At 39.5% G+C, this 12,182-nt stretch overlaps 1 protein-coding gene across 1 annotated transcript in view; it reads right to left on the bottom strand.

The window, feature by feature from the left end:
- ZNF407 (zinc finger protein 407) overlaps positions 1-12,182 on the bottom strand; it is a 411,369-nt gene that overhangs the window by 118,223 nt on the left and 280,964 nt on the right. The window contains exon 7 of the mRNA XM_059706377.1: positions 6,424-6,544. Coding sequence (XP_059562360.1) covers positions 6,424-6,544 — 121 coding nt within the window. The remainder of the gene's footprint in view (positions 1-6,423; positions 6,545-12,182) is intronic.

The following is a 12,182-nucleotide window of genomic DNA, read 5'->3' as shown; positions in this document are numbered from 1 at the left end:
TTTTGTTAGATGAGCATTTACCAACATTAACTAAAGGCCTGACAAACATGTGCTGTGTCAGGACAGGCTGTCAGGTTGAAACCAAAGTTTTAAGAAGCCCATGTGCTTAGGTGTTACAGGATACAAAAGAAAAGTACGGGTAAGACATGTTAGGTATGACAATCAGCTTGACACTCACAGTATGGAAAACACAGAACCAAATCAAAACCATGATTATATTAAAAATGAAATTCACTAAAAAAATGATCAGAGAAAATGAGAAGATACTTATTCAGAAAGAATCCAATTTCGGCCGAAACATTTGGAGGAGGGGGAGAATACATTTACAAACAGCTAGTTTCATAATTCATTATAGAAAACCTGAAGATACAATTATGTCATTTTGTAAGGGACGCTCTCAAAAAATCCAACCTAAACTTACCAGAAACAACATTCCATTAGAAAGGCAGCCCAACTCCATAATGTCACCTTGACACATGCCAGCAGCCCCTCAGAGGCAGCATCTCTGCTTCAAGGACCAAACCAGCTTCCCTCAGCACCGCCACACTGACACCTGCCTGTGGCTGGCTGAACTGTACCGGGGAGAGCGGGAGGGGCAGTTCAGGAGCAGGTACTGCCCACACCACACACCACACACCGACACACTGCCTTCAAAAAGAAACTACAATCTGAAGACAGCCTTGGAATCATCATGGTTTGCAAAGTAACTAGATTTTTAGGTTAGCACATTTGTTTTTTATTCTGCTAACTGGATAAGCAGTTACAATAAAGTAGAATATAAAGAGATTATATAATTGAGATAAATAAAATAGTATTAACTTGCACTTTAAATGACAAAAATAGTGTTGTTGTTTTTAATTTATGTTTTTTTTTGGGGGGGGGGGTGGGCTGGGAGGAGGGAACACCGGAGTTACTCTCTCAGCTAATTTAGATTTTACAACAGTATTAACAACCATAGTCACCATGCTGCTGTTAGACCCTCAGACCTGTCCATCTCAGAGCTGAGAGTCGGAACACCAATTTCCCACCCCAGCCCCTGACACCCACATTTCTGCTCCTGTTTCTATGAGTTTAACCTTGTATTAATTTTATTTTTAAGATTCCACATATAAATGATGTCATGCAGTATTAGCCTATCTCTGGCTTATTTTGCTGATAAAATAGTATGATTTAAAGTTTATTCTGATATAACTAGGCTTGAGGCATCATTTGATTAATTTTATGTAGTATCATTATTCCTTTAAGAACTTCAAAATCACCCAAAATAAATAAATGCTTCCTCTGACTCTTCAGAACAAGAAATGGGTGCTGTTTGTTGGTTATATATGATTTTACTTCTCTACCTTGGTATCTATGATGCTCTACTACCCAGACAAACACCTACTTTTCCTCCTAATCATTATTCGGGGCAAATGCAAGTTTGTTCTATCCACTGTTTTCCCTGGTACAACCTGGAGACCTGCCTGCATAGGAAGCCAAAGGAAAACTGAAACTCTCTAAAGAGATCACCCAAAAGCAGAAAGTCTCCCCTGTGGAGTCCATCTCCCTAGCTCAGGATGCTGATGACACCCTGGCAGACAAGGACACAGATCCTACTGCACACTGAATTCTTGCTGCCACAACACCTACAATAGCTGGCCTTACAGCTTTACGCATAAGACACATAAGATGTTCACACGGCAAATTACATAAAATGCACAATATTATATAAGACCTGCAAAATTTTCATAACTGAGACACTTTATAGAAATATATGTTTGAGAAAGTAATACAAACTTTTAAAGGGGAAGTAAAGAATTTTTGCAAGCATGGTTTTCTGGTATTACATCTTAAAATTATCTCCAAAATGCTTCCAGCACAATGCAAAGTTAAGATAGAACTCAATCAAATTAAAAGTTATCATTTGACAACATTTCTAGTACACAAATACTTGTGACAAACAGCTAATTCTACCTATGGCACTCATATGTGTGAAAACCTATTGAATTCAATTATAAAAAAATACTAGACAAAATATTTAGATGTTAGAAAGTATCACAAAAAGCAAATTTCTATTTGGATACCACACCTGGATTCAATGTTACATTCACCCAAAAAAGGAAAGAATATTGTTCATGAGATCAAAACCTAAAGTATCAATGACGTCTATGGTATACAATGGTCAAGAGCTAAGTAAACCAATAAGTAAGGGGAAAAAACTGAAGAGTATTTCCTACAAGTTTAGCAAAACAATAAAGTAAATCTTTAATATGAGGCAGGAATTATAGATTTTATTCCTCAGCTATATAATATATTTCTATTTGGGGTTATAATTTCAAGTAATTAAAATGAGAACAAAATTAGTGAATAAAATGAAAAGTAGAATAGTAAAAAAAGAAAACTTTTTAAAGAGTGTATGTATGGTTGGAAGTACTAAGGCTGTTATGCAGTTGAGAAAAATCCGACCCAAAGCAGAGTCTTAAAGAGGTGAGCTTACTCCAGGTCAATCAAAGTGATGCAATAAATAAAGGATCAAATGGCCAGAGTTTGGCTTGAAATTTTAGTTTTCTTTAATTTACAAAATAACAAAGTGCAGCATAGAATTATCCTTAATATTTTTAATACTGCAGGTAGTATTTTGTGTTACTTTTTGTGACTTCTCAGTCATTTACTATTTAACATTCACTTATTGTATTTCCCCCATAAATCTTAAATAAAAATATGGAAGCCAATGAGAAGATTATTCATGTAAAAGAAAGTCCAATTAGGGCCACCTACTATTATGTGAAAGCTAGTGCCCTCGGTGAAATAGTGTACAGTTTAATATTAATAAATCTACAGGGAAACAGATTCACATTGTTAGAGAGGGTACTTACAACATATTAAAGCTTTTCTATTTCTCATTAATATAAAAGTGACAATACATAGCAAAGGGAAATAAAAATATAGAAAATGTTAGATTGTTTCCATTTTAATGTAGAAACAAATCTAATGAATTTGCTGCATAAATATTATAGGACAGTTGCTATGAATCTCAATTTATGCTTTGAAATTATAATGAATAATAATTAATGGTGAAAAAATTTTGGAGTAATGATAAAATATACTGAGTTGTAATTGATTAGATGTTTGAATATTTTAGACAGTAAAAGCTTAGGAAAGGGGTACATGTTTACATCTAAATAGAATGAAATGTCATTGCCTAAATTAATAATGCAAACTTGAAAAATAGCCCCAGGTTCAAAAGACCAATTATAAAATTCTTTTGTAAACAAATCTATATCCACATTTTTCATAAATAGTTATTACTACTAGTATATGTGCACTAATGTTCAATTTATAAAATGAAAAAATATATTTTCAAATGAAATTTAAATAATACTGCAATTTCTAATGATGGTTACCTACCTGAAAATAAGTATTAATAATGGCAAAGAAAAGAATACTCTACAGGAATTACTTTTATGTATCTATATTAAATAAATAAGAATCTAAGTGGGAAAAATTATTTAAGTATTTTAAGTAATAAACTATTATGGAAAGGTACCAATACACAAATATGACCTAATCTTCTTAGCAAATGTATTCATCTTATAGATATTTTTATCTTATAGATATTTTCATTATACAGAAATCATATATATTCAAATTTACTTGATCCTGTGAGAGAAGATGTTTTCTTATTGTTGTGAGGCAAGTATGGTAAGCATTTTTTATGCTATGCAACCAAAACAATCATTTTGAACTTAATTATCTGCTCATTTTTAAATCTTTTGCTTATCAATAAGAAAACAAAGGTATCTGTTGTAAATTCCACATTTCATTCATATCCCTAACTTCAGAAGCATTCATATATTTGCAAGTTTTCTGTATTTCTGTTCATAAAGCAAATCTAATCATATGTACACAGAATAATAAAACTCAAATGAACAAAAATTGTTCAAACTATTCTTTCAATAACAATTATTTAAAATTTTTTAATATAAAGTCACCCTTTTATCAAGGATTGTAAGCATTTCAAAAGAAAATGTGGTAGATTTGACTAGATTTAAATGTCCTGAGTACTGATTCCTGGGACAGGCACAGTATTCTTAGAAAATACATCCCCTTTTCACTGCGGTGCACGCAGAGGTCTAACACAGTTAACAGAGATGGGTCCGGCTGGCTCAAGTGCATGTCTCAATGGAAGTGATGCTATTTCAGGGAGATCACATGGATAAGTGATATAACCTCAACCTTAGCAAAGGTATAAGATAATTTCAAAGAGGAAACCTGAAATATTTTGAAATATATTTATGCAAACAAAGACTTAAGAGTCTACTAAAGCACAGTCCTAATCAGCAAAACAAAATTCAATTCCAGCCTTTTTAGTAATACTATCAAAATCCTTAAATTATACTTCTAGCAATTCCTTAAAAACACAAACAAACATAGATAAGCACAAAAATCTAAATAGGTCTTTTTCTTTTCTCTTTTAATCCTCACCCAATATTCTCCCATTTTTCCAATATATATGGGGTCTATACATGACCTTGTTTGAAATAATAGTTCTGCTACTTAAAAATAACAGCTTGAAAACCATAGTTATGCAAGATAAATTAAACATAAGGGTAGTTACAATTTAAATGTGAAATATAAAATTTACAATGAAAGAAACAGAAAAGCCCCAAACAACAACTCAAACCTTATGCATAGAGTACAGACTAAAAAGATATAATCCTAACAGTAGGAGTGATAATTAAGGGAAATTTTTATAACTTTCTAATTTCTTTTTTGTGTTTTATAGGGAAGGCAACTACATGGTATGACCTCTTTAATAAGAAAAAAGAACCTCCAATAACATTTATTTTTTAAGAACTCAAGTTATGAGCATCTTAGAATTTCTGTGACTACCTCTAATCGGGTCACCATTTTACCAAACTTCCAAGAAACACCAATCTACTGTTCAGCAAAGACGGAACTCATAAAATGTTGAAAGAATGAATAATTAATGAATGAAATATATCTGTAATATCTCTGTACTATTAGATGACCTCTAAAATAAAACTTAATGCAATAATGAGGATAATAATAAAGATTATGGCAATATATTTACTGAATGCACAAGGTACACTGAGAGACATACAAAAACCAGTCTTTTAAAGAGGGCTTCAGATCCAGAGTCATAGAAGCATCAAATAGACTATCCAACCTATGAGGGAAGGTGTGGGCGTGAGGTGGGTAAGAGATCAACCAAAGCACTTGCATGCATGCATATGAGCATAACCAATGGACAAAGACAGGGGGCGGGAGGGAAGGTGAGGGCATGTGCTGGGGGTTGGGGGTGGCAGAGGAGAGGTCAATGGGGGGAAAAGGAGACTTATGTAACACATTAAAGAATTTAAATTTAAAAAATAAATAAGTAAAAAATAAAGAGGGCATCAGGTTTAAGGTACAGATTATAATATTTAACAAAGGCGGCTGTGCTGAAAGAACCATTCTCTGCATGTGTAACAGGCACTTCTCCAGCATGAAGGAGGCCCTCCCACTATGGTTCAGGCCGCAGTTTGCTGGTGAAGCTCCTAAGGTAGAAGTCACTCGCTGCCTGCACACCCTGTGGTGTCTCACAGACACCTCAAGAATGCTGATTTCACTCACAAGCTCCAGGTGCAATATCATCTCCATCTTATTGTCCCTCTGCCCTCTGTTCCTACACACACCTGGTCACAGAGGATGACTCCAGTTACTGAATCTCTCTCTTCTCTGCATGTCTGCTTTGCTGCCACTGACCACAACTCTGCAACAGGCAGGGCCCTTTGTCATATGGACCTCACAAGCACACATGCCCTCCAACATACTTTGAACATAAAAATGCTACTCTGCCAATATCTCCTGATTGCTTGTAGAGCATGCATATGTCTGAAATTGACCATCTTCTAAACTGGCTGAAATGCTTGCTCCGCTAGGACGACTCTTTCCGGCCAAACGTGTTCCTTCTCCATACACTGCCCTGGCTTCTAAATTTACCCAGAGCCTCTGTATTGAAATGATTTCTGAACATTACAGGTCACCTATTATGCTACAGCACCCTTAAAGGCAGGAAGTCTTTCTAATGCTATCTCCATTGCCTGAGTGCTTCACCCATAGCAGGTAAGAAGCCATATGCGCTTAATGACTGGTTAAGTGAAATGGTTCCTTACTTTGGCCAAGAAATTAAATCACTTGAAATTCAGGTGTACCAAAGGATTGTAAATCCTAAATGTAAAGATTATAGAAAATTGAAAAGAATTTTATTATTTTTATAAGAGTCACTAAAATTAGGTGGTGAATTAAATTCCCAAACTAGTGAATGATGCTTTCAACTGCTAATTCATGCTTACCAGAGACACTGTTCTGTAACTTTTAACCGGGTTTTAACCCCTGGCGGTGACCCAAGTGTCCTACCTGCTCAGAAAGAGTCCTTACCTGTAGTCACACCAGGGGCACCGGTAGGGCTTCTCTCCTGTGTGCACCCGCTTGTGCCGAGTCAGGTGAGACTGGGTTGTGGAGGCAAAGTTACACTCGTCACATTTGAAAGGCTTTTCCCCTGTAATACATCAAGAAGTGTTGTACATGAATAATCATAAAAACTGGAAATGAAGGGATAAACCTGTTATTAACAATTAAAAAGAAATTTATTTCCATGAAATTTTAAGAGTACAGTTCAATGCTACACATATTTGGGACATTTAAAATTTATTCTCAGAGTTAGAAAGAAGACAGCCCCAATTTTTATTTCTCTATTGGAATGCAAGAATGGTACACAATCTATAGTTCACATGTAACCTACAGACAGGAATTTAAATTTTAGCTCTGGCCTAGCACCGTATTTGAAGTCATTTGACAAACTATGTTACCTTAGAGCCATTATAAACATCTCAATGAATATATAGTACAAAACTTATTATAATCTTAAAGGTAAATATGAAAAAAATAATAAAATAAAGCTATACATTGGTACCAAAGGAAATACTGTTAGAAGTCAAGGGAAATTACCATTCATTAAATGGAATAAAAGGAACAGAGGCTTCAAAGAAACATTCACACTGGTATTCACTAGCTCTTAAACTCTATCTCCCAGGTAGATATAACAGATCTATCCACACATACGTCTCACCCACGACTCAGGGGCTCAAAAGCTCACACAGGACTCATGGCTGCCCTTCGATGGGCATCTTTCTCTCCTTTACTCACCCCTCCTCCACACACACATTCGAAGAAATCACTGAGTCTTATCAGTTTTTAGTTCCACTGGCCACACTGGCTGGTGAGCACGTGAAACGTGGTATTTAACTTTAATTAATATAAATTTAAATTTAAATTTAAAACTGATACTGGATTCACTTATTGAAAAAATGTGTATGTCTATCTGGGGCAGCTTGGGAATGTGAATCTACATTGTGAAGGAAAGTTTATCAATGTAAACATAGATTGTGGCCTTAGATGAAAATTTAGCCTCTGAGTGGTGATGTGCTAGTAGAAGTGTCAATACACACACCAATTTCAAGCTCCTGCAATAAAACATCATGAAGTGTTGATAATAATGTTATACTGATACAATATTGAAATGATAAGTTGGATGTATTTGGTTAAATGAACTACTTAAAGGGTAATTTCACCTGTTACTTTTTCTTTTTTTAATGTGCTTACCAGGAAACTAAATATGACACATGTAGCTCACATTACAGGTTGATTGGACAGTGATGAACTAGAGAAATCCTCACCACCTCCTTCCCATAAGGTATAATGTAAGTACTGCCCTTCTCAAAGGAAACTGGTCACAGAAATTCTGAGTATGACGGGTTGATTTTACGTACAGCCGTCCCCGCTTAGCTGCCATTTCACTTGCAGGTTTCAGGTACCCTTGATCAACCATGGTCTGAAAATATTGAATTCTCCTACCCATCAATCTTGTCTGCTCCTGACACCCAACCATGGACATCATCACAGAGCAGATGATCCTCTTCTGACATAAAGTCAAAGGTCAAGAGTAGCCTAACACTATGGTTCAGAGCTGTATCATACTCCTCACTCCATCTCATCCCATCTGCACTGTCTCATCTAACATCATCCCAAGAAGGGTGAATACAGTGCAATCAAATATTCTGAGGGAGAGACCACATTCACATAGCCTTTAGTGCAGCATATTGTTATAATCGTTTTTATTTTATTATTGCTAATATCTTAGTAAAATTAATTTATAAATTAAACATTATCATAGATATATGTGTACTAGAGGCCTGGTGCACAAAATTCGTGAATGGGGGGTTGGTGTGTGTCCCTCAGCCTGCACCCTCTCCAAGCTGGCACAATCCAGGACTGCTGGCTCTCAACTGCTCACCTGCCTGCCTGATTGCCCCTAACCACTTCTGCCTGCCAGCCTGATCACACCCCTAACCACTCCCCTGCCAGCCTGATCGACGCCTAACTGCTCCTCTGCCGGCCCGATTGCACCTAACTGCCCTCCCCTGCCAGCCTGGTCACCCCTAACTTCCCTCTCCTGCCAGCCTGGTCATCCCTGTTCTCCCCTGTAGGCCTAGAATCCCCCCAACTGCCCTCTCCTGCAGGCCTAGTCACCCCCAACTGCCCTCCTCTGCTAGCCCGATTGCCCCTAACAGCCCTCCCCTTCTGGCCTGGTCACCCCTAACTGCCCTCCCCTGCTGGCCCGGTCACCCCTAACTGCCCTCCCTTGCCGGCCTGGTCACCCCTAATTACCCTCCCCTGCAGGCCTGGTCCCCCCAACTGTCCTCCCCTGCAGGCCTGGTCCCCCCCAACTGCCCTCCCCTGCAGGCCTGGGCCCTCCCCAACTGCCCTCCTCTGCAGTCCTGATTGCCCCCAACTGCCCTCCCTTGCAGGCCTGGTCCCTTCCAACTGCCCTCCCCTGCTGGTCTGATCGCCCACAACTGCCCTCCCCTGCTGGCCATCTTGTGTCCACATGGGGGCAGCCATCTTCTGTGTTGGAGTGATGGTCAATTTGCATGTTACCTCTTTATTATATAGGATAGTGATGTAGAGCTTGGTACTATCCACAGTTTCAGACATCACTCAGGATCTTGGAATGTAACCTCCTGACCATAACTGCATAACATTTAACTGATGCACACACACCTCACCTGCCTCTGCAGCCAGGGTAGCAGTTAGAAGCCAGACTTCTGGTTTCCTAATCCAGGTTTTGCCATAATTCACTCCCTACCTGTAAAATCTCCTTAGCAAAATCAGGAGGGTAATTCCACCAAACAAGAAGGGTAATTGTGAGGGTTAAACAAAATAAACTGATGAACAAAATGGAACCAGAAGCATGGATACATGGAACAGACTGGTAGGTGTCAGAGGGGAGAGGAGTGAGGTGACTGGATAAAGAGGTTAAGGAATTAGCTAAAGAATGTATATGTATAACCACAGACACAGACAATATTGTGGTGAAGGCCAAGGGAGGAGGAGGTGGGAGTGGGTGGCGGTGGGCAAAAGAGGGGAGAATGGGGACATATGCAATAGTGTTAATTTTAAAATATTTTAATAATAATAATAAAAGAACACAAAGCATGTGTCCAGCACTTAGCAAGGTGCTCAATGACTTGGGATTTTTATCATTATGTGACTGGACTGCCTAACCACTGACTACTGCAGTCCTCTCACACAGCAATGCATCTCACCCAGGTCCCACTTCCAGTAGAGACAAACCTATAGCTTACCTAAGATAATTAACAGTGAATATAACATCAAGATATTCTTTAGCAGATCCTACCAGGAAATATTTTCTTTATCCTTGAAAAACAAAAGACCATATACAAAGCACAGAAAAAATCTTGGGAGTTGAGAGGATTTTTTACTCTTTTAGCCATGTGTCCTTAAAATAAATACCATCTACAAGATTCCAATCAAGTGGTCAACATGACTGTTCTCAGCTTCTTAATTGCTGTGGACAACTCAATTATACTAACTGACTTATACAAAAACTCACTTTTATGACAATGGCAGGTTTTGCTTTCACTTGAGAGGTAATAGGGGATATTCACCCATTCATCTACTGAAGGACGTCTGAGTTCCTTTTATTTTGGAGTATGACAAATGAAGCAATTATGAATCTTCATGAGCAAGTCTCTGCTTGGGCCTACAGTCGTCCTCTTGGGTATGTATCTAGGAGTCAGATGACTGGGTTCTAGAGTAGGTACATTAATTTTGTGAAGCATTGCTAAACTGTTTTCTGAAGTGGTCTGACCATTTTACAGTCCTAGCAGGTGTGTATGAGAGTTGCTTTTGCTCCACATCATCACAGACATATGGTGTGATCAGTTCTTTGAATCTGTTTTTCTAATGATGCTGAGGATCATTTAATATGTATACTGGCCATACATTTATATTCTTTGGTGAAGTGCCTGTTCAAATCTTTCGACCTTCTCAAATTGGCTGTGTTATAATTGTGTTGTTAGAGTTCTTTATATATTGAAAATACATATCCTTTATAAGATTTGTGATTTACATGTATTTTTCCCCATGTATGTGGCTTGTCTTTCATTCTCTTCAGGGTCTGTGGAAGAGAAGTTTTAAATACATCAATGTATGATTTTTCAAGTTATGATATTTTTCATTTCTGAATCAGGCTTCCGATGTGATATCAATAATTTGATAATCTATGGTCACAAAGATTCTTCTGGAATTTTTATGTTTTTAGGTTTTAGATTTAGATTATGATCATTTTGAGTAAATTTTTATATATGCTGTGATATATGAATCAAAGTCCATTTTTATTGCATATGGATAGCCAATTGCTCACCATGGAAATGAGGGTCTGCTCTATAATCTTTACCCCATTTCTTTATTTGCCCACCTTGATGCTAATACCAGAATGACTTAATTAATACACCTTTATATTAAGTTATGAAGTCAGATAGCATAAGTCCTCAAGTTCATTCATCTTTCTCAAACTTTTCATTATTTCAGACTATTGCGCTTCCATATGAGTTTTAACAGCAGCTTCTCAATTTCTTTTAAAAAGAAAAGCCTGATGAGATCTGAAATGATCAATGTGGAGGACATAAAATCTTAACAAAACTGAGTCTTCCAATTCATGAAGATTGTACATTACTCTATTCACGCCTTCTTTAATTTCTCAGGGCAGTATTTTGAAGTTGCCAATGTAGAGGTTTGCACATCCATTGTTAGATTTATCTCTAAACTAGACGCCCGGTGCACAAAAATTTGTGCACTCGGGGGGAAGGAGGGGCCCCTCAGCCGTGCCTGTGCCCTCTCGCAGTGTGGGACCCCTCAGGAGATAACGCCCTGCTGGCTTAGGCCTGCTCCCGAGTGGCAGAGGGCAGGCCCAATCCCTAGGTGCAGCCCCTGGTTGGGCTCAGAGCAGGGCCGATTGGGGAGTTGGGGCACCACCCGTCATGCACAGAGCAGGGCAGATCGGGAGGATGTGATGCCACCCCCAGTCATGCTCAGGGTAGGGCCGATTGGGGGATTGGGGTGCTGCCCGCTGTCACACTCAAGGCAGGGTTGATGGGGAGGTTGCAGCACCACCCCCTGTCACGCACAGAGCAGGGCCCATCAGGGGGTTGAGGAGCTTCCCCCTGTCACTCAGAGAGTAGGGCCGATAGGGGAGTTGAGGCACCGCCCCCTGTCACACACAGAGCAGGGCAGATCAGGGGGTTGGGGCGCCGCCACTCTCACACTCAGGGCAGAGCCGATGGGGAGGTTATGGCTCTACCCTGTCACACACAGAGCAGGGCCCGTAGGGGGGGCGGGGGGCGGGGCGCCGCACCCTGTCACACACAAAGCCACAGGGTGATCAGAGGTTGGGGAGCTCCCTCGTATCAGGCACAGAGCAGGGCTGATCAGGAAGTTGGGGCGCCTTCCCCTGTCACGAACAGAGCAGGGCGGATAGGGAGGTTGTGGCCCCACCCCCTGTCACACACAGAGCCACAGGGCGATCAGGGGGTTTGGGCACTGCCCCCTGTCATGCTGATCCCGGTGCCAGGAAGCATATTACCCTTTTACTATATAGGAAAGAGGCCTGGTGCATGGGTGGGGCTGGCTGGTTTGCCCTGAAGGGTGTTCTGGATCAGGGTGGGGGTCCCCACTGGGGTGCCTGGCCAGCCTGGGTGAGGGGATGATGGCTATTTGCAGCTGGTACACACCCTTCAGGGTTGGGGTCCCCACTGGGGTGCCTGGCAAGCCTGGGT

This window comes from Myotis daubentonii, chromosome 8, assembly GCF_963259705.1.
Source record: "Myotis daubentonii chromosome 8, mMyoDau2.1, whole genome shotgun sequence".
NCBI classification, from domain to species: domain Eukaryota; kingdom Metazoa; phylum Chordata; class Mammalia; order Chiroptera; family Vespertilionidae; genus Myotis; species Myotis daubentonii.
This window is presented reverse-complemented; position numbering and strand designations above follow the sequence as displayed.